The sequence below is a fragment of the Blennius ocellaris genome (genome assembly GCF_963422515.1).
Source record: "Blennius ocellaris genome assembly, chromosome: 5".
NCBI classification, from domain to species: Eukaryota; Metazoa; Chordata; class Actinopteri; order Blenniiformes; family Blenniidae; genus Blennius; species Blennius ocellaris.
In genome coordinates this window covers 4,496,834-4,522,086 of record NC_137654.1, presented here as the reverse complement: position 1 = coordinate 4,522,086, position 25,253 = coordinate 4,496,834, and the positions used below count along the sequence as shown (strand labels likewise).

The following is a 25,253-nucleotide window of genomic DNA, read 5'->3' as shown; positions in this document are numbered from 1 at the left end:
TTTTTTTATTTCTAGGCACATGGTCAGGTGCAATCTGTTCACTTTGAATAAATACATGCTAAAATGTACTGTTTTTAGTTTTCACACACTTCACTCACTTCACTCACTTTTCTCCCCCCCCCCCCCCCTGCTTAATGCACGTCTTCTCCGGTTCAACCCGAGCCGGCAGGTAGTGAAGACCAAAAGAAGCTTCAATGACGCTTCATGAACCACCTTCTTTATTTTCTGAAGCCACTAGATGGAACTGTCTGTTCAACAAATGTTGAACACTTCATTACCAGTCTTTCAGACTGGATCTGCAAACCAAGAGCGCCATCTGGTGGAGTCAGGGAATATAGACAGTGGTTCATGAAGCTTTATTAGAGCTTCATTTGGCCGTCACTAGCAGCAGGTGCTCCTCAGCTTCTCCGGCTATCTGGTTACTGCCGCCAGGCTGCAGGGACGTCACAGACTGTGTCGTTTTTTTGGACTCGCTTAGCCATTTTTGTATATCCATTGTGATGTTTGTGGCGGATTGATAGAATTACGTCAGGTGCGTGATCGTGTGGTGGGTTCCGTACGGAAGAGGAATCTGAGGAGTTCTGACTTTATTCCTATTTAAAGTCAGAATTCTGATATATATATATATACTACATTTTGACTGAGGGGGTGACGCCCCCACATGCCCCCTCTAAACACCAGGATTTTATGGGGGACACATTACTGTTAGAAAACCGTTATAAAGTGAATTGTGACCTTTAAATTCTTACATGACATTTTTGAAAGCGAAGCTATGGTACTAGGTTTTTAAAAGCTATTTGATATTTGTAAGCAAAGGCCTCCAACAACAGAGAAAGAAAGACTGGAGCAGTTTGTACAAAACAATGAGGAAAAACAAAGGTAATCGACCATGTCTGATCATCAAAAGAGCATCCCAAAGCAGATGAGTCTTTAAAACACAGACGAGAACGTATTCACACTTTCCTGGACTGCCAAGTCAAAACTGGTTTTATATGAGCTGCAGTGATTTGAAGAGAATTGATCCATTCTATTTCTAGGAGCAATAACCTGTCACAATGTGGTTCTGATCGGGGTCAAAGGTCAAGCTCAGGGAGCCACAGTGGGGACCTGTCTGCTCTGGGATTTGAACCTGAAACCTCAGGACCACCACTACCACAGACACAGCTGTACTGCATGGGGAGGAACACTTCTCATAATCATTTGTATTAACTTCTCAGTATATTTGTGAAACCTTTATTCTATGACAATAATCATAGTATGTGCTCACTACTGAAAGCCCTGGTCTTGTTAACACTACTGGAATAAATAATCCAGAGCTGTGATTGGGCAGCACATTAAAGGAAATGCTGTCAAGCACATTGTCTGTGCTGCATAAGGAGAAAGTAAATCATCTGAGGTCTTATGACATCAGAACTATAGGAACCACTGTCTGTGAGCAATCCTGAAAACCACTGCCTGTAAAGACTCCAGAGAGCAGCAGGATGCTGGAGACAGATGGACAGTGAAGCAGTGGAGGAGTGCAGGTCCACCAGGGTGAGTGAGCAGTCTGTCAGAGAGAGACAGACAACCACACACACTCACACACATAGAGGACATTCAGGGTCACCACTTGTTTCTGGACTGTAGGAGTGGAGAAAATCCAGCCCAGTACTATTTGACCCGTGTAAAGAAAATGGATATTTACAGTTACTTCTGAATGCCTTCATCTGAGCTGAGCCTCCTGTCACACTCCACAATCCCAGATCATCTGATTAGGACTGTTGTTTGGCTCGAATGAGATGTTTGCAGATTATCTATATTCCCCATTACAACTTTCTGAAGAATGAGTGTTTCATGCTTGTCAATAAGATAAAATCTTGTTCCTCCAACATAAAACTACAAAGTGAAAACAAGAGGTGCTTCCATCAGTAACTGTCTCACAGTCAGAGACAATAATGACTACATGTTTTAGGATAAAATGATCAAATGTAAAGGATAAAAGTGTCAGGTTGCCTTCTGTCATAATCAAGTGTGTGTCTCACCTGAATCTGAATCTCACATCATGTCTCTGCTTCAGTTCACTAAACTAGACTCCCTAAATTCCCCAGAACCGTCAATTAACTCCTCCAAAGCACCAGCAGAAGAAGAATCCTGGCGCTGCCACTGGCGCTTAATGACCCTACTATCGGGCGGCCGCCATCTTGGATGAGTCCCTCATGCGGCCCCAGTGCATTTATTTCTACTGAGGAATCTGCAGTTCAACTACAATAATCATAACGAATTTTCACACTAAAAATACTTGTGTTTACGCTGAAATTGTCTGCTTTTTGGTCTTTAAAAATATGGCATGGAATATTAGTTTTATATGTTACTAAAGAAGCAGTTGGGTTATTCATTTGGATTTCGCTCTCTCTCTCGCGCGCGCGCGCGCACACACACACACACACACACACACATACACAGAGAGAGAGAGACGACCCTTGATTTAAATAAAACAGAATGTCTTCATATTTTTGTTTTTATGTGGTGTGAGTATAATTAATTTAACATAACCATTTAAGTGTTCTCTTTTCTCGCTTCCCTCTTTGATTTTCAATTTGCACGAGCCCTTTCTGAAGACCTCTGCTTGGTTTGTCGGGAAACTGACTTTGTCTCTCTGCCTTTTCTGTATTTATGGGACGTTTCTCTTTAAAGAAAAAAAAAGAAAACATGAAGCAGATGACGCTTCTTCTTCGCGTCTCTCCTCACGTGTCAACCACCCAGAGCGCCTCCAGCAACCCCCCTCCCTGCATCCTTCCACCTCCCTCTCTCTCTCTCTCTCTCTCCTCCCTCCCTCCCTCCCTCTTCCACCGTGGCCGAGCCCCCTCCTCGTCAGCCGCTCCTCCCTCTCCTCCCCGGCTTTGCGCGCCTGGATCTCCGCTCCATCAGGCGGGACTGCAGGGAGACAATGACAATAGAGGCGATGGACGGAGTAACGACGCAGTAACGGGGATGTAACGCCGCTGTAACGGGGCTCAGGTAAGATGGGGCGTTTGTTGGGAAGGTGCGTCGCGCTGTCGGTGCGTCGCAGCTGTTTGGCTGCGGACGACGCGCCTGCGGAGCGCAGAGGAGTGAGTGCGTGAAGGAGGAGGAATGTTCGAGGATGAATGGATGAGCTGCAGGTGAAACCGGACCTCGGTGTCCCTGCGGGGCGGGGGCGGTGGGAGGCGGCTGGAGGTCTCCTGGTGGCTTTGGTGCAGCTGATGTTTGGATGCTGCGCAGTGCGCGCGCTCCGGCAGATGTTTATGTCTGTCCTGTCAGGTCTCCTCCGAGGCCTTCCGGCCGTCGGCGCGCCACGGCGAGCGTGCACAGCGGGCTGAGGGTCGGAACACAGCCGCCTCCCCACCGCGGAGAGTCCCTGCGTGCGGGAGAGGCGCACCGCACCTCCGACGTGAAGTGCGCACCGTGCGGGTTTGGAGTCGTGACTCGTTTCCGGGCGCTGCAGTTTGACCTTGCAGCAGCAGCAGCAGCAGCAGTGCTGTTTTTCCACAAACGTCCCAGCTGACAGGTGACACAGCCTCTCAGGTCCAAACAGCTTCTCCTCAATAACCTTGGCACCACAGATTGATTTTAAATTATTGATCTAAAGTCTGTTTTTTCAGCCCGAAAGAACGTCACAAACACAATCATTCACTTTAATTCTTAGTATCTGCGCTTGTTTTTTCTTCTTTAGAGTAATTCTGGGTCTTTGAAATAATTTTCCATCTCTTTTGTAGTTTTGCACTTGTTTTTCTTTAATGTTTGAAGTCTTTGTTTGTGTCTCCTGCCTTGATTTTCTTGTTATTTGTGGTAATGTGTTTCTTCAGGGCTTCATGGTGGTGGTTTTTATCTCTCTTGACTCCGTTCTGACTGGAGCTTGCATGTTCTCACTGTGCAGTTTCCCTTCCCGAGTCCAGAAATATGCATTAGAGGTGGATTTTTGACTGTAGATGTCCTGTAGGTGTGGATATGTGTGTCTGCCTCTGCAGCCTGGACCTTTAAGGTGGCTTAGAAGTTGGATTTGATTTTGAATCCATTTGTAACATTTGTTTGTTGTTGTTTTTTTGGATTTTTTAGATTTGCATTCTTAAACATGCAGCCCTTTTCATGGGCCTCATTTCTGCATCCAAACCCACATGGACCACCTGAGATACGACACACCGTTGTAATTTGGTTTTTGTATTTGTTTATTTGTGCTACTTCAGGATCTGTCTTTGTTTTGAAATTGTTTTTAGTTGATTTGTTTTTTTACTGCAATTTTTAAGTTAATTTGCTGTAAATTTTTGTCTCTTTTGTGGTTGTTTGAACTGATTTTGTATCATTTAGTTATTGATTAAAAAAAATCAAGTGGCTCATTGTTGATTCTTTTTAGTTGTTTTGCCTTTTTTCTAGCTTTTCTGATTGTGTTGGTGATCATTCTGTGTTTATTTGTCATCATTTTTGGCGTATTTGGGGCTTTATTTTGTCTTTATAGTTGCTTTGTTTTTCTTTTTGGTGTCTTTTGTAGTTTTGTTATAAGTCCTTATTATAATTTTTGCCCTTTTGAAGCTATTTGTTGCCTTTTTGTTATTAAAGGTGGTTTGTTTGTTGTTATTCACTCTTGTGGTCATTTTTGGTCACCTTACTATTGCAACTTTATGTTCATCTGAAGCAGCATGATGTAGTATGGTTGACAATTTGGACAATTCTCAGTTGATTGTGTCTTTCTCATCCAATTGCACGTTTGTGTTTGCAGGGACTTGAGCTCATTGCTATTGTGCTAAATAACACACTTATTTTGAGTTATAATGTCCACGAACGTTCCTTTAAAGTACTTTATAGTTTATTCTCTTTATAATGTCATTCAGGAGCATTTTGGAGTCTGTTGATGCCTCTTCTTGTTCTGGTGATCAGAACATTTCACTTTGAAGTTGTTATGAGTGTGTTTGAAGGTTTTCTTTCATGACACATTGCCTTGAGCTCGGGGACGCTTCCGGGGTAGCGACCCTGTTCCCATTGTTCACCGATCCTGCCAAACATATGAACTGTCACTTATTTATGAGCTCATGTACCGTCTGTACAGCCAGAATCTGAAGCACTGAGGGAGGAGAGAGGTTCTGTGGGCGACTGTCCTCTCTGCAGGACGTTTGTCCTTTGCAGTGTTGGCCATCTTGTCAGCAGCAGGCTCCATCCACCGTCCTCTTCCTCCTTCCTCCTTCCTCCTTCCTCCTTCCCTTGTCCCGGCCCTCGGACCTCTTGCAGCCGATTGCAGCTCCCGCTTTGCTCACGTTCCACCCGAATGGCGGCCTGAGTGTCGTCATGGTGACGGAGCAGTCATTTTCACAGCATGGATGCTGATGGTGAGAGAATCTGTTGTGCAGATTTTCTCGTCTTCAGTCATCGTCACAAGAACAGAATGACGCCGCCCTCAATGTCCCTCTGCAGCCTCGCAGGCCATTTCTGCAGCAGTTCATGCCAGGTCTTTGTATGAGATTGAATTTGTTTCTCTTCTTCTCTTGAGTGAAGCGCCCCCCACCCCCCCCACACACACACACACACACACACAGACCCGCCCTCCACATTACTGCTAATCGCAGCATTTAACCGTATGGCTGCTCTCAGCATCCAGCATTTCCCCTTCATCTGCAGCTGTTTGTACGTTACATTAAATGTTAAATGCAGCTCAGAGGGTGAAAAAGCCTCAAGTCTGCTAAAAATACCTGCAGCAGCTTTAACCCTGCCAGTAACTTTCACATTGCATCCTGTTTGAAATGGTAAACAGACAAGCCACTAAAGATGTCATTATTTATTTACTTCAATCTTTCAGATCACTTCAGTGATGTTGGTGGAATGTTTGAATCTGCTTCAACAGTTTTGCTGCAACTCTTTTTTTCTGACTTGACATAACAGCAATAAATGAACAAAACTGCAATAAACTTGATGCATTGTGCACGTCATCTCACCAAACTGACTGAATGCTTTTTTGAAACATTTGATCCAAATCCAGTGGGTCAGTTTTCATGTAGAGTTGTTTACATGATAAATGTTGAACTACGTGGAAATGTGACATATTTTGCAACATACTTAAAGTGGTTGAAGTGCTCTTTTTTTAATGATTTCTCTGAATTGAGTTAATGTCGTGTTTACCGGTCGATCTACTGGCTGTGAGGCGGGCGTGCAAACCACTGCTCCACTGTGCCTCCTCGCTTTTTAAACCTCGTATGTAATCAAGATCAGTAACCTACCGACAGATTTCCATCTGATGCTTTTGATTTTTTAAGCTCTTGTCTGTGAAATTAGATTTTTGCTTCAGTTTTACTGTTTTCATAAAATTTCCAACGTTGGCTTGTCGTTGAGGCAGAATTGGCCCGATTGGTGCAGCTGAGCTCTGCTCTGCTCGCCTCGTTCATGACAAACCCCTGGAGTATTTGATATTTTGAGCTTTTGGCCTGATTAACTGTAGAAAGTCACTAAGAAGTGCTTTTAAGAGCTAAATCTGGTTGAAGTCCAGTGAGAGCGCTGCGTAATGAAGCTGTAGAAGAAGAGTGAGGTTGTGTAGAGTTGTTGATGTTATCACCACCCTGCCTCTGGTCACATCCTGCCGTATGGCCACCTCTGGTCACATCCTGCCGTATGGCCACCTCTGGTCACATCCTGCCGTATGGCCACCTCTGGTCACATCCCGCCGTATGGCCACCTCTGGTCACATCCTGCCGTATGGCCACCTCTGGTCACATCCTGCCGTATGGCCACCTCTGGTCCACATCCTGCCGTATGGCCGCCTCTGGTCACATCCCGCCGTATGGCCACCTCTGGTCACATCCCGCCGTATGGCCACCTCTGGTCACATCCTGCCGTATGGCCACCTCTGGTCACATCCTGCCGTATGGCCACCTCTGGTCACATCCTGCCGTATGGCCACCTCTGGTCACATCCTGCCGTATGGCCGCCTCTGGTCACATCCCGCCGTATGGCCGCCTCTGGTCACATCCCGCCGTATGGCCACCTCTGGTCACATCCCGCCGTATGGCCACCTCTGGTCACATCCCGCCGTATGGCCACCTCTGGTCACATCCTGCCGTATGGCCACCTCTGGTCACATCCTGCCGTATGGCCACCTCTGGTCACATCCTGCCGTATGGCCACCTCTGGTCACATCCCGCCGTATGGCCACCTCTGGTCACATCCCGCCGTATGGCCACCTCTGGTCACATCCTGCCGTATGGCCACCTCTGGTCACATCCCGACGTATGGCCACCTCTGGTCACATCCCGCCGTATGGCCACCTCTGGTCACATCCCGCCGTATGGCCACCTCTGGTCACATCCCGCCGTATGGCCGCCTCTGGTCACATCCCGCCGTATGGCCGCCTCTGGTCACATCCCGCCGTATGGCCGCCTCTGGTCACATCCCGCCGTATGGCCACCTCTGGTCACATCCCGCCGTATGGCCACCTCTGGTCACATCCTGCCGTATGGCCACCTCTGGTCACATCCTGCTGTATGGCCACCTCTGGTCACATCCTGCCGTATGGCCACCTCTGGTCACATCCTGCCGTATGGCCGCCTCTGGTCACATCCCGCCGTATGGCCGCCTCTGGTCACATCCCGCCGTATGGCCACCTCTGGTCACATCCCGCCGTATGGCCACCTCTGGTCACATCCCGCCGTATGGCCACCTCTGGTCACATCCTGCCGTATGGCCACCTCTGGTCACATCCTGCCGTATGGCCACCTCTGGTCACATCCCGCCGTATGGCCACCTCTGGTCACATCCCGCCGTATGGCCACCTCTGGTCACATCCTGCCGTATGGCCACCTCTGGTCACATCCTGCCATATCGCCACCTCTGGTCACATCCTGCCGTATGGCCACCTCTGGTCACATCCCGCCGTATGGCCACCTCTGGTCACATCCTGCCGTATGGCCACCTCTGGTCACATCCCGCCGTATGGCCACCTCTGGTCACATCCCGCCGTATGGCCACCTCTGGTCACATCCCGCCGTATGGCCACCTCTGGTCACATCCTGCCAAATGGCCACCTCTGGTCACATCCCGCCGTATGGCCACCTCTGGTCACATCCCGCCGTATGGCCACCTCTGGTCACATCCTGCCGTATGGCCACCTCTGGTCACATCCCGCCGTATGGCCACCTCTGGTCACATCCCGCCGTATGGCCACCTCTGGTCACATCCTGCCGTATGGCCACCTCTGGTCCTGTGGTGTCGCTGTCGGTGTGCTGCTGATGGATGGTTGAGTGCGCGCTGGCCTGAGTTTTATTGCTGTTGCGACTGTTTTATGATCTGAGCCGCTCTGACTGCAGCAGCAGAGTGACTTTGCAGGATTGGTCTGATGTGTGAGAGAGCAGACGTCACTGAGGGTGATGGGCTGAGGACGGCAGGACATGAATGTGTGCTCGACTCGCCTCTTTTAATCCTCATAGTACCTGCAGCTGCACAGGAGCGCCGAGGTTTGAAGGAAGGCGTCGCTCTCTGATGTGTTTGCAGTGACAGTCATGTGCTCAGCAACCGTTGTTTCTGTATTGTGATGCTAACGTTATCATAGGGTTGTTTCTTTTCATGTGTATTAGTCATATTTTCAGTCTAACTCGCAGGTCACACTCTGCTTTAATCAGCAGTTCCAGGATTTCTTTTTTCCAGTTCACAACAGACTTTGACTCATCCTTGAAGAAGGTTTGGAGCACACCGAGTGTTCACAGTGAAAATCACTGCAAACAGTACTACAATGCTTCAGTGGGTGAGAACAGCCTTTCATCAGTAAATCCAATCTACCTTCTCTACTTAGACATTTTTTACAGTGACACAAACTGTGACACATCAGTTTGCTGGAGTCAAAGCTTTGTGTCTGGTTTGGATTCAGACATCTGGAGCATTGTGTGTCTTCAGACTCTGGTTTTAGGATCTTATAGTTTCATCACGGGCTGCACTGTGGGACATGGAGGCCATGAACCCAAGTACAACAAGTTTGATTTGGAGACTGCTCAAGGTGTACGGCTCCAGAGCATTCGCTTGACATGAACAATCTTATTTTATTTTTAAATTGTTGATGTGAATTGAATGTGTCCGATGTAGTATTGTCATTATTGATGCAGACATCTTTTGACACTGTCAGCCAATTTTCTCCAATCATCTCTCATCAAGTAGTAATTTATTGTTGAATTGCAGATTTTCTAATGCATAAGATAAAATAATCAACAGCTATTGGAATATTCAAAAGAAACTACAACTCTACTTGTATGAGTTGCAAGTTTTTATTTTTGTTACAACACCGATTTTTTTTCCCTTCATTACACCTACAAGAAAATCAGTTCTGAAAATTGTGTTGTAGTGAAAAAGCTCATAGTTTCAAGATTAAGACTACTTTTGCTAATAAGACTCACTGAAGAGCGACGGTGACAAGCACCAAGTACGACGACACACTTCCTGGTTACTTCTTTAAAAAGTGCTGCTTTATAATCTGGATGTGTGAAGTTCCATCAGTGAGTAGGAGGAAGATGCTCTATACAAGCATCAGCACCAAATGGTTTATTTTTCTATTTTGTGAAGCTCTTTGGATGAAGCACTGAAGTGGAACGTGTGACAATCAGAGACGATATAAGCGTTTGTCTCATGGCTCTGTGGCCGATCTAAAACTGGGTCCCCGGGATCTCCTGCTCTTTCTTCAGCAGGACCAAACCTGACTGCAGCTGGCCCCACAAACAGTCGCCAACGTTTTAATGGTTTCTTTAACACACGGAGCTCTGAGGGAGAAGTTGTGTCTTGCTCTCTGTAGACGGGCCCAGACGCCTCTACGGTTCATTCAGTCTCATCTGTGGGTATTTGAAGCAGTTGGAGTATCACAGACAGCGTGGCGAGAAGCTGCTGGATGTGTAGATGAGAGGATGAGTCATGGTGCAGTCAGTGTGAGGGAGTGCCTCAGGGCCATGCCTCCGGCCCACACGTGATTTCTTTCAATCAGACACTCAGCTGGTGGACAGAGGAACGCGTCTCCGCAGAGGGGAACACTAAGGAATGTACACAGGAGAACAAGAATATCAACGCCTCCCGACAGAATTTAAATCATCAAATCTCTAAATGTGTAACATGAAACTGATTGAGAAAAATAATTGAAATATATTTTAAATTAATCTCACATTAAATTCTGTATCATGTTAACTCTCAGTCATCATTTCAATGTACCACCATCTTTAATTAACCCTTTATAGAGCATCATCAGAGTACCTGGAAACTGAGAACTGAAAGAATTTTTTTGACATTAACATTTTACGTTTGTGAGTGTCTCCTTGAAAACACAAACAAATAATAATACTGAGCAAAGTGATTTAGTAATACACACTTTATGAAAATCCTACAGGCTAAAATTGTCACATGATGTGTTTGAAAACATCTGATCATCCTGGTGTCTGCACAGAGTCTGCACTACATGGGATTTTATCAGAAAATGAATTCATTGTGTTTTTGGTTTTTAGTTCGATTTGTCAGTTCTGACTGGGACTTGATTGTTAATCAGTCCAAAGCATCAACATCCGACTTGTGAATCATTCTAAATTATTCATACAAATATGCTGCTAATCAGTGGAATGCAGTGCAGCAATCTTAAGTAGGGATTTATCGTCATCTGCACACACACACACACACACACACACACACACACACACACACACACACACACACACACACACACACACACACACTCACACACCATGTGAGGATGATGTGACTCTGGATAATCTCTGCAGTGTTGCTGCTCACCATTCATATCTAAACTAAACTTCTGGGCTCATTAATGGAAAGAGTTGGACTGTGTGTGTGTGTGTGTGTGTGTGTGTGTGTGTGTGTGTGTGTGTGTGTGTGTGTGTGTGTGTGTGTGTGTGTGTGTGTGTGTGTGTGTGTGTGTGTGTGTGTGTGTGTGTGTGTGTGAACACAATTATCCTCTGGCCTTGCTTCCTGCTCCTTTCATTGTCTCGTCTTCTTCCCTTTGCTGTCCTCTGATTGGCTCCTCCTCTTTCTCCCGCTGTCCTCTGATTGGCTCCTCCTCTTCCTCCCGCTGTCGTCTGATTGGCTCCTAATCTTCCTCCTGCTGTCCTCTGATTGGCTCCTAATCTTCCCCCTGCTGTCCTCTGATTGGCTCCTCCTCTTTCTCCTGCTGTCCTCTGATTGGCTCCTCCTCTTCCTCCCGCTGTCCTCTGATTGGCTCCTCCTCTTCCTCCCGCTGTCGTCTGATTGGCTCCTAATCTTCCTCCTGCTGTCCTCTGATTGGCCCCTCTTCCTCCTCACCTGCTCGGAGGTTTGACGGAGTCAGCAGTGGAACCGTGGTGACCTCCTTCGTGTGGGGATGGACGTTACGTAACCAGCTGGGCAGCGTATTAAATCCTGCATGATGCTGTGATGAGGTCTGATGTGGGGCGACTGCAGGTCAGGCCTGCGTGAGAAGAAACAAATATCAGGACGAAAACATACACAACAGAAATCTAGTTCACATTGGTACGATAAATAACTCCATTGAATGTTTTTTTAAATTGGAGAATATGTAATCCACTTATGATGTAAGTGCATTTTAAAGAGCCTGGAAACATGACGGGAGTATGAACAGAGTCTATTGGATCATTTTATAGTGGAAGCTTGTCCACATGGACTGGAGCAGGATGAGAGTAAATCAGCAAGAAGCTTCTCGATCGGGACACAATCCTGATCCTGGACCTTCAGCATGCCCACCTGCTGAAAGCTAAACAATCAGATCAGATGGAGGAGCCAGGAACTGTGGGAATCACATCAAATATTCAGAGGGTATGAAGTAATTGTAGTGAAGGAGGACAGTTACTGAGTCCTGTTTGAGTGTTTCAGTAAAAGGTTTCTGTAATGTTTCTGTAATGTTAGAAGATTCAGTGAATCATGAAATTAATGTTCATTAAAAGACCTGGAATTCAGCAGTTGAGTTCAGGAGTGTTAAAGAGAAGCATTTTCTATTTTAACTGTGTAAACAACGACTATTATGCTGTTTATATGTTGTAAAATCTATAAAAGGGACAACATTGATTTTTGTAGAAGCTTTTAATTGTCCACAGTTAAATACATAAATCTGGTGCACCCATGGGTCAAAAAACATTAATTTGGCAGATTTGCAATTTCTAATAACACAAATTATAACAGTTGATGAAGCTTTTTAATCATGCATTGAATTACTTTGAGTTAAGTTTAAATTAAATTGATCAAATATGCTCTCGTGTTTCATATGACTTAAAAACTATAGGCTCAACCACAACTAATAAAAGCCCTCAGCAAACAATAAATGTACAAATTATGAGATTATGGGTACGTTCGAAATGTCCCTCTATAGACTTTTCCTTAACTCCAGAATTGTTTTGTAGTGATGACCAAATGAAGCTTCAATGACGCTTCATGAACCACTGTCTTTACCTCCTGAAGCCACTAGATGGAACTGTCTGTTCAACAAATGTTTGAAAACACTTCATTAACAGTCTTTCAGACTCGATCTGCAAACCAAGAGCGCCATCTGGTGGAGTCAGGAAATATAGACAGTGGTTCATGAAGCTGTATTGGAGCTTCATTTGGCCGTCACTAGTGTTTTGTGGAGCGGCCAAGTTAAGAACTGTCTGAATTCTCACTCAACAAAGGAAAGGAGGCTCGTTGCTTCCTTTAGAGCCTCCTTTAGCCTAGGAAACACTGATGCTTCCTTTAGAGCCTCCTTTAGCTTAGGAAACACTGATGCTTCCTTTAGAGCCTCCTTTAGCCTAGGAAACACTGATGCTTCCTTTAGAGCCTCCTTTAGCCTAGGAAACACTGATGCTTCCTTTAGAACCTCCTTTAGCCTAGGAAACACTGATGCTTCCTTTAGAGCCTCCTTTAGCCTAGGAAACACTGATGCTTCCTTTAGAGCCTCCTTTAGCCTGGGAAACACTGATACTTCCTTTAGAGCCTCCTTTAGCCAAGGAAACACTGATGCTTCCTTTAGAACCTCCTTTAGCCTAGGAAACACTGATGCTTCCTTTAGAGCCTCCTTTAGCTTAGGAAACACTGATGCTTCCTTTAGAGCCTCCATTAGCCTAGGAAACACTGATGCTTCCTTTAGAGCCTCCTTTAGCCTAGGAAACACTGATGCTTCCTTTAGAACCTCCTTTAGCCTAGGAAACACTGATGCTTCCTTTAGAGCCTCCTTTAGCCTAGGAAACACTGATGCTTCCTTTAGAGCCTCCTTTAGCCTGGGAAACACTGATACTTCCTTTAGAGCCTCCTTTAGCCAAGGAAACACTGATGCTTCCTTTAGAACCTCCTTTAGCCTAGGAAACACTGATGCTTCCTTTAGAGCCTCCTTTAGCCTAGGAAAGACTGATGCTTCCTTTAGAGCTTCCTTTAGCCTAGGAAACACTGATGCTTCCTTTAGAGCCTCCTTTAGCCAAGGAAACACTGATGCTTCCTTTAGAGCTTCCTTTAGCCTAGGAAACACTGATGCTTCCTTTAGAGCTTCCTTTAGCCTGGGAAACACTGATGCTTCCTTTAGAGCCTCCTTTAGCCTAGGAAACACTGATGCTTCCTTTAGAGCCTCCTTTAGCCAAGGAAACACTGATGCTTCCTTTAGAGCCTCCTTTAGCCTGGGAAACACTGATGCTTCCTTTAGAGCCTCCTTTAGCCTAGGAAACACTGATGCTTCCTTTAGAGCCTCCTTTAGCCTAGGAAACACTGATGCTTCCTTTAGAGCCTCCTTTAGCCTAGGAAACACTGATGCTTCCTTTAGAGCCTCCTTTAGCCTAGGAAACACTGATGCTTCCTTTAGAGCCTCCTTTAGCCTAGGAAACACTGATGCTTCCTTTACCAAAGGAGATCAGCTCATGCTGCCCCACAATTCCTTGTGGCTCCAACATTTAAAGGGCCAGCTCATCTCAGCGTTCAGAGAAACTCAGGATGAGTGAAAAAGGAGCAGATCATGTAAGTTACCAAAACAATAATCTGCTTTGAACAACTTTAAATCATCTAAAACCCAAACGTGCTTTTTATCGTCCATTTTCAGAAACTTGTAGTTCTTTCCCTCCACGGCAGACGTCACTGACTTGTGCTGCCGTCGCATTATTATGACATCACTAAGGGAAAGTGCGGTCTGACTGCCACACTAACGTGATCGCCTTTCACTAACTACTTTAAAGGTATAGTCGAGGATTTTCTTCTTCCGGGTGGATCATCAAAATAACTGGTCCTCCCAATTGTCAATCATTGTGGTGATATATGACGTAAGCCCGTCGTACGTGCTCGTCCCTGCGCGCAGCTCACTCCACACGGTTCTCATCAAGCCGCTGGCCGACCCGACGCATTATTCTCGGACATTTTTACACAGTTTCACCCCCTCTGGTGCAAATCTTCTTGTAAAGTGAGCTTATGTGAGCGATGCCGACTTGTGACTTGTAAACAGAGCGTGCACGAGGAGAACTGGGCTCGTCACGTCTCTCGCACGCGTTTTAGTAGGCGTTCCGTCTCGGGAGCAGGTACAGCGTTGCGCATGCGCATTTTTTCAAACGGTGGAGAGGGCGGTTCTTTCCTAAAATTCCTGAAAATCCTCCTGTATACCTTTAAGAAGCCTCCTAACACCTTTCCTTAACTCCTTTAGGAAGCCTCCTAACACCTTTCACTAACTCCTTTAGGAAGCCTCCTAACACCTTTCACTAACTCCTTTAGGAAGCCTCCTAACACCTTTCTTTAACCCCGTGATGTCATCCAAGCGTTAAGGTAAAGTCCATAGATCAGGAGAAAGGAGGGACTTTTCGGACGGACCCAGTGTATCAGGAAAAGTGAATCACACACACACACACACACACACACACACACACACACACACACACACACACACACACACACACACACACACACACACACACACACACACACACACACACACACACACACACACACGCACACACATCTGTTGTGGTATTTGTCCTGACATCGGCCCGATGATTGGAGGTCTTTCTCCTCCCATGTGGCCGAGAGTCGATCCTGACGTCTCTGCCAGCTTGACTCAGCAGCAGCAGTTTGCTGAGTCGTCCACAAGCAAAAACCCTCCATCTCGCTTTTTTTTTGGTTTGTTTGTTTCTGCGTCTTTTTCCCAGGCTGCACTGCAGCAGTTGACCTTTCCTGTGTGTGGGTGTTCATGTCGGTGCTTTCGTCCTCTCAGGCTGAAGAACAGACGAGGCTGCTCGGCTCCATGTCTGCTCCTGCTCCGGCCAATCGGAGGTCTACGTCAGGATCTCGCCGGTAGGTCGCTCACTCACTTCACAAGCCATGACTGAGAAAACGAGCAGTTTTTGAATTGCAGCCTCAGTTTTGCAGATTCAGTCCCCTCTGACATTCTGGTGTTTCCAGGAGACGAAAGCAGTGAATATGACAATAATGTGTAAATGACTGACTGATATGACAGTATGGGATCTGGTTTTCATCATTACAGCTTTTAGGATGTGACATTATCATGATGTTCTCTTCCAAATGATGTCACTTTACAGAAGCTGCTGCATTGGTCCTCCTGGTTGGCCCACCGCTGTACAGCTCCTGTACTGAAGGAGGCTGAGGCCATGAACAGGGAGTCAAAAAGGCATTAAATGAGAACTTTTGTTGTTGGTACCTGCAGGTTGCTGATATGTTGTGACATGGAGAACGATCCAGTGGCTTCACAGGCGGTCCTCCAAGTGTCTGCATGTTTGACCACCAACTGTTCCGACAGTAAATATTCAAATGACAAATTATCACCATGAAACAAACAATTCCTTGTTGTTTCTATGGGTGTTGTGCTGCTTCTAGAACCACAACCTCCCTGAGGAAGCCCACCAAAGGGATTAAGAAAGTTTCATCTAATCTAATCTAAAGTCCGTAGTTCCATTCTTCCAATGCCTGATGTGTTATAGTCGATAACAATGACCTTGTTCTTCCTCCTTAACAGCTTAGTTTCCTTCACTTTTCCCACTAAAGTTTCTGCTCCACTCAGAAGAATAGTTTGGACATCTCTACGGCTCAGGACATAAATTCATTTCACACGTTTTGTGACATTTTGGGATTGTTTTTCTGAATATTCAAAGTAACATTCACCTTATTTTTGCTTCCACGCTGACCTTGGTGAATGTAGGTTCTGAGAATTCAGGTGAAATAAGTTTCCTGAGCCAGAATGAGAAAAGGTTTTCTTCCTAAATGAGCCTCATGTTTGAGGACTTCAACTTTGATTCTTCCTTTGGTTCTTCAAGCCTCCAGAAGGAGCGGCTGTGGTTCCACCGGCAAGAAGAGCTGCTGGAAATGAAGTGAAAGCAGTCGGCTGGGTTTAGTGGAGACTGCTGCTTCCCGTGGCGGTTTACTGGAAACGGGTTGATCAGGGGGCTTGAAAGTCCACTCAGCTCAGTCTTCATCTTTACTGATGCTGGCGAAACAGACGAGCCTGGGTTTGCCTCCTGTGTCGGATGCAGAGTGGCGAGTGTCTGGAGGTTTGTACATGCAGACGGATCGACGTGTCGCTGTGGTGTCTCTCCTCCTCAGATTCAACCCCCTGAAGGCGCTGCAGCCCAAACGCCGTCTGCAGCCCATTCTGGCGTCCACCTCCGTGCCGGCGCCCGAGCCGGCGTCGGACTCGGCGGCCGGGGCGGCCACGCCAGCGGCCTCGGCGCCGGTGGCCATCCCTGTGCCCGCGCCACCTGCGTGAGACACACTTCAGAGCATGCTCAGTAGTCGTAGACGCAGCGCGCACGTGCACGTGCACTGTAGCCTCTAAAAGCTAAAGTACAGACTGAGCAGCAACAGAGCGGCTCGTTTTACCTTCAAACCATGACGACGTTTTCGTGACGGGCAGTGGAGCTCACGACTCTGATTGGACCAAACATTACTGCGAATTCAGGAACAAGAGCAGCGTCTGCTGGGAGCCGAGAAACACAGGAAGGGTCCGTCCAGATAGTCCCTCCTTTCTCCTTCTCTGTGGACTTTACCTTAATCCCTGCATGATGTCACGGGGTGAAGGAAAGGTGTTAGGAGGCTTGCTAAAGGAGTTAAGGAAAGGTGTTAGGAGGCTTGCTAAAGGAGTTAAGGAAAGGTGTTAGGAGGCTTCCGAAAGGAGTTAAGGAAAGGTGTGAGGAGGCTTCTTAAAGGAGTTAAGGAAAGGTGTTAGGAGGCTTCCTAAAGGAGTTAAGGAAAGGTGTTAGGAGGCTTTCTAAAGGAGTTAAGGAAAGGTGTTAGGAGGCTTTCTAAAGGAGTTAAGGAAAGGTGTGAGGAGGCTCCTTAAAGGAGTTAAGGAAAGGTGTTAGGAGGCTTCTTAAAGTAGTTAGTGAAAGGCGATCACGTTAGTGTGGCAGTCAGACCACACTTTCCCTTAGTGATGTCATAATAATGCGACGGCAGCACAAGTCAGTGACGTCTGCCGTGGAGGGAAAGAACTACAAGTTTCTGAAAATGGACGATAAAAAGCACATTTGGGTTTTAGATGATTTAAAGTTGTTCAAAGCAGATTATTGTTTTGGTAACTTACATGATCTGCTCCTTTTTCACTCATCCTGAGTTTCTCTGAACGCTGAGATGAGCTGGCCCTTTAAATGTTGGAGCCACAAGGAATTGTGGGGCAGCATGAGCTGATCTCCTTTGGTAAAGGAAGCATCAGTGTTTCCTAGGCTAAAGGAGGCTCTAAAGGAAGCATGAGTGTTTCCTAGGCTAAAGGAGGTTCTAAAGGAAGCATCAGTGTTTCCTAGGCTAAAGGAGGCTCTAAAGGAAGCATCAGTGTTTCCTAGGCTAAAGGAAGCTCTAAAGGAAGCATCAGTGTTTCCTAGGCTAAAGGAGGTTCTAAAGGAAGCATCAGTGTTTCCTAGGCTAAAGGAGGCTCTAAAGGAAGCATCAGTGTTTCCTAGGCTAAAGGAGGCTCTAAAGGAAGCATCAGTGTTTCCTAGGCTAAAGGAGGTTCTAAAGGAAGCATCAGTGTTTCCTAGGCTAAAGGAGGCTCTAAAGGAAGCATCAGTGTTTCCTAGGCTAAAGGAAGCTCTAAAGGAAGCATCAGTGTTTCCTAGGCTAAAGGAGGTTCTAAAGGAAGCATCAGTGTTTCCTAGGCTAAAGGAGGTTATAAAGGAAGCATCAGTGTTTCCTAGGCTAAAGGAGGCTCTAAAGGAAGCATCAGTGTTTCCTAGGCTAAAGGAGGTTCTAAAGGAAGCAGTGAGCCTCCTTTCCTTGGTTGAGTGAGAATTCGGACAGTTCTTATCATGGTCGCTACACAAAACACTTCAGGGGTTCAGGAAAAGTCCTTAGCTCAGGAGATAGGAGGGACATTCCAGATTTACCCTTATTCTGTTCGTTATGTCTATGACATAATCAATAATACACATGTGATCATTTTGATGAATGGATAAAAACACTAACTTCTGCTTAAAAACAAACAGTTGAGATGTGAATTAAATCAGTCACTATCACAGCTGGTGTAATGTCACAAAAGGAAAAGGTTGCACCGTGTCGGGAGTGTTGATTTGTTGGTAGATTGTTGGTAATGGTTAAATAGAAACTGTAGTTCTTAATAGTAAAATCAGCTTTGTATTGATAAAAAACAAACACTTTCTGAGTAAAAGAAGAGTTTCTCTGATAGAATTGACCAAAAATTGTTATATTGAAGCATTTCAGTTCAGAAAATGATTTCATTTTCTTTTCACGTGTCTTTTTTAGCAGCGGGAGATAAATGAGGGGGGTTTTCTTTAGTTTTTCCTTTTCATTTCTGAGACCTCCGGTGAAGTTAATTCACTCTCCTTTCACTTTATCTGGAATGAATCGGCTTCATTACAAAGTGCGACGACGGCCGACAATTCCAGAGAAGACATTATTTTCCAAGTTACTCAAGAAATGTTTTGTAAACTGTTGTTGTTTTTTTTTAATTGCTGAGAAACTCACTACTTCAAACAATCTGATTCAAAGAGTCAGATTGGTCAGAGCCTCAAAATATCACATCATAACATTTTTACCAACACCTATAATACAGAGTTTAACTGCACTTACAGCGCTTACTTTACAAGCATATCTAACATTTTTATAGTGAAACAGTGGAGTAGTCATTTTTGAAAAGATCCATCTCTCTTCAGGAGTCTAAAGGATCTGAGTTTAAAGCTCAAAGAGGGAAATTCTTTAACTTAATGGTCCAGTGTAAAGTCGCCCATCATTGTGTGTTGTTGTGTCACGTCAGTCTCCTGGTGATTCCTCACAGAACAAGGTCCTGAAACCTGGACCAGCGGCACCAGTTCACGTGTTTAGCGGCTACATGCACGGTGATATGAGCTCTGCTGGCAGCACACTGCGATCGCAAGTGATCGCTGGTTCACAGCAGCAAGCCGCTGAGTCAGCAGCACCCAGTGAGGCCCCGGGGTCACCTCCTCGGTCAAATGTGTGAACAATCCCACGCCACCTCCTGCAAACCCCTCACCACTCACCAACCTGTGTGTCTCTCTCCAGGCTGCTCCTGCTGCTCCCTGCCGCTGCTCTGCTTTGGTCATATATTGATCTTCAAACAGTTATTGACTCGTCAATATCTGGCCTCCTTCCCTCGCCACACATCGACTCAACACTGCTGCACTTAATCCCATTTACTGTTTCAAAGCGCCGAGAGTTGATGAAAGTGACTGTGCCTCGTGCGACAACAGGCTAGCTGCAGTACGTTGTTGAATGAAACCAATTAGGATCTGAGTATTAGCTAATGTTTGATAGCATTAGCATAACACTGATCTTGCTTCCAGCCTGATTCCGAGTAAAACCAGAGCGATTATCGACAATACTGAAAACAATACCATATGACGGTAACCATGAGCTGATGTGATCAGACGAAGCAGTTATCTGTATCTGCTTTCAAGTTCTATCTTATGTGACCTCGAGCATGTGTTCATTAATAAAGTCGTATTAGCATTTGTAATAGCATGAGAATTATTTCTGATATGAGTATCTTGATAACTTCTTTTTTTACCTTAAAATAGTATCTAAAAATTAATGATATTAACATTTCAATGAGAATCCATCTAAAATCAGATTTTGGTATCGATGTAAACAGCTCTGCTAGCGAGCCTATATTTGGGCTTTTGCTCTTTGGGCTTTAATACGGTGACCTTTTATTTCTGATGGATTAAAGAACTTTAAAGGGTACATAAAGATTCCATCCAAATGTAAGAAACTAACCTGGAATGAACTGTTGTACTTTTTTTTTATTATTATTATTTAAAGGTACTTTCCTGTAAACTCATGTTTGAAAGGCTATTTGCTAGTTGTCAAGATTGAAAAAATACCTCTCCAAATGAAATAACTTCAAACATAAAGTTTGGTTTTCCCACCTGGTATTCATTTTTGTCTTTTCTCTCATTAGAAACAGTTTGAAACATAAAAAGACGTGTAATTTTTGTCACGATGTCAAACTTGCAGTCGGTGTTTTGTAGTTTTGGTCTCCTGTGTGCGGATCCTTGTCTGCTGCTCTGATTGGCCCTGCTTGTCCCCGCCTCCCTCTACGGAGGCCAGTGATTGGGCAACGCTAATTTTAATGCTCACATCAGTGCATTATTAGCTTAGCTTATCTCAGCTTAACATAGTGGCAGTAAACATCAATCATTCAAAATTAAATACCTGGATCTATGACCGCTTAAGCTTTACGATGACATTTATTCTGAAAGACTTGTTTTTCTAGTAGTTGATCTCATCATCACATGCAAACTAAAACATTTCGCACATCTTCAGTCTCTCTTTCATCCTGTAGTTTTTGATGAGCTCTGTATTTCTTTCTGTTTGGTGACTAATTGTTTTTACATTTTAAACCAGAAAATCAAGTGGCTGCAGTTGTATAGAAAGCAGAGGGGGATCATTGAAGGACTAGTTGATTTACATACTATAATTATATACTGCAGCTTTGTTTTGGGGTTTTTTGAGAGAGAGCGAGAGAGAGAGAGAGAGAGAGAGAGAGAGAGAGAGAGAGAGAGAGAGAGAGCTTTTCCTGCTTCAGGTACAAGCCAGTAGACAGTGGGATAATATATCTTCTACTCCACAATAACCAGTCACAGCTGGTATTAATAGAAAAAGCTTTGTTATTTAGAAGAACAACTCTTTAAACAGAAAAAAAACATTGTCTATATGTTTTTTCACACTTGTGTTGTTATGTCACTATACTTAACAGTGTTAATGCAGATTGCATGTTCACCTCATATCACGCAGCTGCACTAAAAATGAATATTTTGTGCCGCAGTGCAGGAGGGTTGAATCCAGCTGCTGTTCCCTCCCCTGCTTCTTATTTGCAAAAGAGGATGCAGAGTGATTGTGTTGTAGCTACAAATTGCCTCCCTCAGATGGAAGCTGATGAGAGCAGCAGTGGCTGTTAATGTGGGGCTTTTAGAGAGCCGCCTTCCCAGGACCACTTCACTGTTTGAGTGCTTGTTGATGCTCTTCATCCTCGCCGCCTGCAGCTCGCTGAGAATGACCCAGAGACTGTAACGTCAGTGAAGCTGCACACAGGCGCTCACTGCATGCTCCTCATGTTGCTCCAGTGTGCTCCTCTCTGATTTAACGTCCTCTTGTCTCTCGCCTGGTCAGGTTCGACTACTGCAGGTTCATAGAGCTAGACTACATCCCCATGGAGACTGGCTATATGGTCTCAATGCGTCCCACTAAAGGCTATGCATCCTCCAAGTCGCCAACCAAAGGATACGTTTCCACCAAGTCGCCGGACCGCCATAGCCGCTCCACAAGCTCCCCCTCTACCCCTCGCTCCCGGTCCGTCCCTCTTCCTGTTTGTGTTGATCATGTAAAGCATGGGAATGCCGCCGCCGCCCTTTGCACTGCTATGATTGTTTCATGATGTCACGTCGTGGAAAACCACATCACGGATTGTTTCCACTCTATCATGTGTCGTCTAACACTTCCTGTGTTTTTGCTCTTTTCTTTCTATCGTGTCAAGGTGTTGTGATTCTAGAGGAATGCTTCTCACAGTTGTGTTGAACATGATTTTATTGTTTGGCTCCACAGCATCACTGCAGCTGAGAGGAGGCAGGCCTTCTGTCTCCATCCTCTGTGATTGTGCTTGTACGTCTCTATTAGCATGTCGGCGCACCTGATTGGAAGTCAGACTCCATTCCTGTGAATTGTGGCTTAGCGAGTTTTTCTTTGCTCAACACCTCTTTTTCATTGTTTGATGGCATTACATCTAACTCATGAAACCTGTCTCCTCTTACTTTGGACCAGGCGGACTCTGGCGGCACCCAATAACAGGGATCCTCATGGCAACACATCCCTCAGCAGCGGCAGCAACTCAGGCTCTTGTAAAGGCAGTGACTGCAGCCCCACCAAAGGGTGAGACGTCAGGGAGACTCAGTGGGTGTGCTTCTCTTACCAGAAGCACACCCACATAATATATTGTTACCATGAAATAAACCTGTAAGGTCGCCTGATTGAGTAACAACATGGAGGCTTATTCTGACCTTTCTTTCTAATAAGTAGACTTTTTCAGGCGCCAGGTATTTATTTGTTTATCTGGAAAAAATTGTCAAAGTTATAAACATAACATCTGATTAATCTGCGTTCAGTAGAAGAACATTAGGGTTCATCCAGGTTTCATGACACGCTTCTATAACAAGTTGATCAGTGTGATCTGAATCCCTGACAAGGTCAACATATGATATCCGTCTGTTTGCCTTGATGTATTCCAGACGTCACCAGAAGTACACTTCCTGTACAGACAACCATGGGATTCGGCCCCCTCCACCAGAACAGTACCTCACGCCCCTGCAGCAAAAGGAGGTGTGTATCCGACACCTTCGAGCCAGGCTAAAAGAAACGATGAGCACTCTGCAGGACAGGTGAGTTCCCGGATAATTGCAGAGTTTCTAGTCCCTTTTGCTGCTCGGTCCAGGATTAACCTGTCTTCTGTCTTCACCCTCTCAGGGACACTGAGATCGATGAGCTCCGAGGACAGCTTTACAGGATGCAAGAGGACTGGGTTGAGGAAGAGTGCCACCGTGTGGAGGCTCAGCTGGCCCTGAAAGAAGCCCGTCAGGAGATCCAGCAGCTCAAGCAGGCCGTGGAAACCGTTCGGGCCAGGCTCAGTGATGCCGGAGGTCTCAGTGGGGATGTCGGGGTCCAGAAGTACTTCCAAGACATCAACACTCAGAACCACAAGCTTGAAAACCTCTTGCTTAGCATGGAATTGGCCCAGGCCGGATTAGCAAAGGAGAGTGAAGCCATATCCGGGTGTCGGACCCGTGGTGGGGGTTCAGCACCAGCGTCTGTTTCAGGGGAAAGCCCTGGTGGAGCACCCAGACTGATGGTGGGAGGAAGGGGCTCCTGCTCTTGTGATGGTTCACCAGCCCGTTCTTTGACTCGAAGCTCCACCTACACCAAGCTGAGTGACCAGGCGTTGGCGGACCGGAACAGTAATGGGACAGACTTTCCCTGTTTGTCTGGCGACGGAACCCAAGACAGCGGCTTCGTGTGCTGTGGAGAGAGCTCCGTCCCCAGTCGGGCTGACTTGCTGCTCGAGGCTGCCTTCCTCTCAGAGGAGACGGCGTCTTTACTCAACTCCTACTCGCAGACCTTCTCACACTCTTTGCCCCATTCTTTTACAAACTCTCTGCCCACTTCAATTCCTCCTTCGATCCCTCACTCTTTGCCGAATTCTCTGCCTCACACCTACTCCCAAACCTTACCTCATTCTTTCCCTCGCAATGTATCCCACTCACATACGATGCCACACTCTTCTACGTACGAGAAGCTGTGCACAGGGGACCGGCTGGCACCTTTCCGTTGTGGTCTCGGTGGAGTAAGCTGCATGAGCCATCCCTGTCTCTCCCACCACCACCTGTACCTGCACCCCTTGAGAGAGACAGGCATTCAGACGGAGAGCTGCCCCATCCCTGCCACTGCAGGGTATCCCTCCGATCTGGACACCATCGCAGAACAACGCACTTTCCGCTCTCAGGCCTGCAGCCCCACTTCCACCTGGATGTCTGACGAGGGGGAGGAAGAACTGGACTCAATAACCACCACGACATCAATAACCACTGCAACAGTCATGAGTACAGCCACAGAGCCAATCCCAGTCTCCAAAACACCACCCGTCCCTTCTTTACCGCGGTCCGCCACTGTGGCGTGCTCTATGGAGAATCCGCTGTGCGAGCAGGATGGAGGGGAAGCTGAGGAAAAACAGGAAAGAGAGACAAGAGAAAAGGAAGATTCAGTAACAGAAGAGCAGGAAGAAACACCTGAGATCAACCTAGAAGAAGAGCAGCAGATCCAGGCGGCAGCAGAGGAAGGAAAGCTGGTAGAGGTTGAAGATACACTATGCGACTTATCAGAGATATCAGCAGGAACACAGGGTGAGCGTGAGTTGAGCGGATGCCTTGGCGAAGTCAGACACAGTGGGACAACAATGGAGAACTTAAATGTGGAAGACAGACTGGAAGAACCGGGACTATCAGCAGAATCCACACAAGTAGAAGCAACGAACCTTAGTGCAAATTCCCCAGGATTATCTCCAGGAGGAGAAGAGCCCCACACGTCCCAGCCGAGGAGATCGACCTCCCATGAGGAGATCGCTGGTGTCAAAGTGGTGGAGGTGTCTGATGAAGAGGATGAAGATGAAAATGAACACCAGGGCACCGCAGAAGAGGACGGAGAGTCATCTGCCTCTGGGACGGTTCAGAAGAGCTACTGGAGTCGTCACTTCCTGGTCGATCTGTTAGCAGTGGCCATCCCCGTGGTCCCGACTGTTGCGTGGTTCTGCCGCGGCCCGGTCCGCGACGGTCAGCCCATGTATCACATCGGCTCACTGCTGAGGGGCTGTTGCACTGTGGCGCTGCACTCATTGCGCCGGGGAGGCGGGCTGAGGCATTACCCCGCAGGCGGGGGAGATCTGGGGGGATCGCAGATTTAACACGAGGATCTGTTTGTCTTCCTACACTGCGACGTCCCTCACAGGGGTCTGGCTTCTTGGGTGATTGCATTAGGAGCTGGAAAAAAGAGACTTCCTGCCATGTGGATCTCACCAAGATTAAATCTAAGAGGAGTACACAGGCCAGGAAATGTGCATTTAGGGCTAAGATCTCAAACTGTGTTCTGTTTGGTCCTGCTGCTTGTTGTCTGTCTCTCTATGGTCCTCGCTGTCGCTACCAAGATGTCTGCCAACCCGACTGATGTGCAAAACTGAATGAGCTGAATGAAACCAATGCTTGGGTGTCCAATACCGATTGTTCATTTTGTCCTTAAGTGCAGGGAAAATGTTTTTAAAAAAAAAC

The 25,253-nt window shown here is 46.3% G+C and overlaps 1 protein-coding gene across 1 annotated transcript; it reads left to right on the top strand.

The window, feature by feature from the left end:
- Positions 1 to 15,208: 15,208 nt before the first annotated feature.
- Positions 15,209 to 24,892, top strand: snphb (syntaphilin b; the record flags this gene model as incomplete). The annotated part of the gene is made up of 5 exons (XM_080496338.1): positions 15,209 to 15,258; positions 21,559 to 21,738; positions 22,234 to 22,314; positions 22,671 to 22,820; positions 22,906 to 24,892. The coding sequence occupies 5 exons, from the start codon at positions 15,209 to 15,211 to the stop codon at positions 24,890 to 24,892; spliced, it is 2,448 nt and encodes an 815-aa protein (XP_080352464.1).
- Between the last annotated feature and the right edge of the window lie 361 nt (positions 24,893 to 25,253).